Source organism: Kogia breviceps, chromosome 12, assembly GCF_026419965.1.
Source record: "Kogia breviceps isolate mKogBre1 chromosome 12, mKogBre1 haplotype 1, whole genome shotgun sequence".
Lineage (NCBI taxonomy): Eukaryota > Metazoa > Chordata > Mammalia > Artiodactyla > Physeteridae > Kogia > Kogia breviceps.
In genome coordinates, this window is record NC_081321.1 from 38482080 (window position 1) to 38486247 (window position 4168).

At 41.3% G+C, this 4168-nt stretch overlaps 1 protein-coding gene across 1 annotated transcript; it reads left to right on the forward strand.

The window, feature by feature from the left end:
- Positions 1-341: 341 nt before the first annotated feature.
- On the forward strand, positions 342-3035 carry LOC131767224 (olfactory receptor 8S1-like). The gene is given in 4 exon segments (XM_059082442.1): positions 342-447; positions 450-1107; positions 2872-2965; positions 2967-3035. Coding segments are annotated over 4 exon segments (927 nt in total).
- Positions 3036-4168: the final 1133 nt, after the last annotated feature.

Genomic DNA, 4168 nt, shown 5'->3' on the forward strand with positions numbered 1-4168 from the left:
ACTGAAGAACAGCACTTCTCAGTGCTCTGGAATCTATTTCCAACTCCCTTCTTTTCCTTCTCCAATCTGAATAATCTCTTTTCTCTTCTCCTTTCTTTCTAGGTTTGATTCTCTACACTCTTCCTTTCCACTTCTCCACCTTAGGCAATAGATTATTGCCCTGAGCTGGGAAGGGTTGATGAGGTCTGACATGACAAGGTTGCCTCTGCTACACGATCTGTCCTGGGTCAGCCCTAAAGCTTTATTCATAATGCCTCATCCCCAGCCATGCTCTGGGACTCATAACACATTTGAGCATTCTTTTCTGTTCTTGTCCCTCTGAAGGGAAACTCAAATGTTCCATGGAAGTTGGCAACATAACCACAGTCACTGCGTTTGTTCTCCTAGGACTACTCAACAACCCTCAGATCCAGGTAGTACTATTTGTAATATTACTGGTGATTTACAGGGTTCCCTAACAGGAAACCTGCTGATGCTGCTGGTGATCAGGACTAGTTGCCATCTCTGCACCCCCATGTACTTCTTCCTCAGTCACGTCTCCTTCCTGGATGCTTTCTATTCCTCAATCATGCCTAAGCTGCTAGAGAACCTTCTTTCCAAGTGGAAGACTATAACGCTCCTTCAGTGTTTCACCCAGATCTCCTTGGTCGTATTTTCCAGGGCCACTGAAGCTTGCCTTCTTTCAGTCATGGCCTGTGACCAGTTCCAGGCCATGTGCCACCCAGTGCTGTATGTGGTGGCTATGAACAAAAAGGTGTGTACTGGCCTGGTGGGAGCATCCTGGGCCATAGGAATGGGGATGGACCTTGTTAACACCATCCTCCTTGCTCAACATCACTTGTGAAGCCCCAACCTCATTCACAGTTTTGCCTGCGAGCTTGCCCCAGTGCTAGTGTTGATCTGTTCTGAGCCCTACTTTAACATTGCCTCCATCCTGACCACCATGGTGGTCCTGGGCCTTGGTACCCTTGTCCTATTGCTGGGATCCTACACCCGTATCATGACAGCTGTGGGGATCAACTCTGCCACGGGTCAGAGCAAGATCTTCTCTACCTGCTCATCTCATTTTCTTGTGGTCACCATCCTTTATGGTTCAGGAGTTTTCAGGTATGTCATTGCTACACCTCCGGAAAGTAAATGTAGGGTATTTTTCACTCTAAAGTAACCTTGGTCTGTAGAACAGAGCACTGCAAGGTAGCAGGAAAGAATTGTACTGGAATTCAGAAGGCCTGGGTTCTAGTTCTGGCTCTGCTGTGGACTAGATGTGTGAATTATTTTTAAAAATCCATTTTCTTTCCGAAGGCTCAATTGTCTAACTCTAAAAAATAAGCTTGTACAAGGACTAAAGATTTTCATACTTTCATTAACCTATGATTTGGCAGTCCTCAAAAGGAAATCAGAGAGCCTTTGGTAGACTTTTATTCAGTGTTAGACAAAAAAATAAAACATATCATCCTTGAAACAGATGCCATTTCTCTTTCCTACTGGAAGATGATGTCTCCAAAGCTTATTTGTGCTGTAAATATTTATTAGGCACCTACTATACAGCAACAGCTTTACACAATCAAGCTCAATTTTAGTATATGTCACACCACAAGAGAAATATTATTAACCTCATTTTCGGATATTAACCTGAGTTTCAGGAGTAACCAGGTACTTTCTCAAAGTTCCCAGAACAAGCTAAGAATGAGCCATAATGTAAACCAAGTCTTACTGACTTGAAACCTCATGCTCTTTTCTACCATGTTTCTATCAAACATAAACAGCTCTAGTTGATGAGTCCTTGCTTACCAGGAAACAGAGTAACTAATGGTCTGTGTTCTCTACTAGTGAGCTGGAGATGGATTTGCACAAATTGCTCTATACTTTTTTCACCTGCTTGTTACTTGAAGTGAAGTCAGGGGCGGGAAAGGATAAGGAATTGTCCAGGAGAGCTCACCTGAGCCTGTGGACAAATCTCTTCAGCTCTCTTTGTCTCAGTTTCCTCATTTGCCATAAGGGTATGATAAGATTTCTCCCACCTACTTCACAGAAATGTTAGGAGGGCTAAATTAAAAGATAAAAAATGACAGTGAAATGAATATCTTTTTAACCAAGCACACCAGAACCCACAAAGAATGTTCCAATGATAATAGCACAATTGCAGCAACAACCAAAAAAAATTTATTGCTTCTTTGGGAAATACTCCCAGTGACACTTAACAAGATGCATCCAAATTTAATCTTATTATTTTGGATTCACATCTTGTGCTAAACACATCTTTATCTTTCACTTTATTTACAAAGCTTGGTTTCTTTTCTAAACCAAAGAAAAACACATCTAAAAGGACACATGTTTATTCCACTAAGCATTATAAAAATAATGTGCTGTGATTCTGGGGTAATTCCCAGAGCCATAAATGTTAGGGAGAGTGACAGCATTATTGGACTAGCGTACAGTTTTATAAGAAACAGTCATCACAAGGTGGGAACATATAGTTGTATATACAGGGAAAAGAAGAGAAAAAAATCCTCATTATCATAGTAACTATTAAGGAAAGACACTTTCAAAAGTATGAAGTGCTACAGAAATGTATGAAATTGTTTTCAGTTCTGACCTGTAGCACTTGATATACTGCAGAACCTCCTTTTTCCTCAGGGCAGCTCCTATAATGTTCTGTGTAAGATCACTCATGTATGGAGGTGTTTGAAGGCAGAAATGACTGACTTCTCACTGATAATTCAGTCATTTCTAGATGTTTCTACCCTTAGTGGTTGATTTAGCTCTGAGGACACTTTTTGCAGAGTCTGGGATGGGATGGACTGTGGCTGCCAACAGCATTGTGACCGTTGTCCTGAGCTCAGTTTACTCCTTTGTGCAATTCCTTTCAAGGTACATGACTTCAGCTTCTGACTCAGCCCTGGAGCAAGTGCTGTCAGTGCAGTACAGTGTGGTGACCCCGCTGCTAAAGCACCTTATCTACAGTTCTGAAGAACCAGGAGGGGAAGGCAGCTCTGGGGAGATTTCTGGGCAGGAATCCCAGGCTTACCTTCTAAGTCAGGCTCTACTGACTCCTCATAATAGGAGGAAAATTATGGAAAGGAAGAGGAGACAGAAAGAGCTATCACCACTAAGCTATCTTAGCATGATTTCTTGTCCAAAACAGAAGCCTTAGTTCCTCTGACTCCAATTCCCTCCCCCAGTCAAACGAGATGGGCAAACCTCCACAGAACTGATGGCACCCATCCACAGGGAACCCAGTCACTACACAAGAAAATCCTCTCAAAAACGTATGGAGGATCTTCAAAAAACTAAAAACAGAACCACCATATGATCCAGCAATTCAACTCCTGGGAATATATCCAAAGGAAGTGAAAACAGTAACTCAAAAAGATAATCTGCACCCCCATGTTCATAGCAGCATTATTTACAGTAGTCAAGACATGGAAAGAAGCTAAGCATACATCAATGGATAAATGGATAAAGAAGTTATGAGCAAAGCAATGGAATATCATTCAGCCATAAAAATGAGGAAATTCTACCATTTTTGACAACATGAATGGACCTTGAAGGTATTATGCTGAGTGAGACAAGTCATACAAAGAAAGACAAATACAATATGATCTTACTTATATGTGGAACCTAGGGAAAAACCAAACTAATAGAAAAAGAGATCAGACATGCGAGAGATCAGGGGTGGAGGGTGGGAGGAAGGGGGATTGGAGAAGGTGACCAAAAGGTACAAATTTCCAGTGTAAGTACTAGGAATGTGTTGTACCATATGATGACGATCGTTAACACTGCTGTATGATACACAGAAATCTGCTAAGGGAGTAAATCCTTAGAGCTCTCATCACCAGGAGAAAAGTTCTTTCTTTTTTTTCTTTTTCTTCTTTCTTTTCTTTATATTGTATCTTTATGAGATGATGGGTTTTTTTTTTTAGGAATAGAAAAGAGTTTTATTTGAGCCAAACTGAGGACTATAGCCCAAGAGACAGCCTCTCAGATAACTCTGAGAAACTGCTCCGTTGCAGCATGTTTTTTAGCATAGTCACATACCTTATCAGAACAAAGAACATACATCAAACATGACGGGGTATATGCCTTCAAGTTTCCAAAAGAGACAGGTTTAGTATATATAGCGTGAGACAGCAGAACCCTGGTGTCTGGGAGAGAACCTTATCTTCGA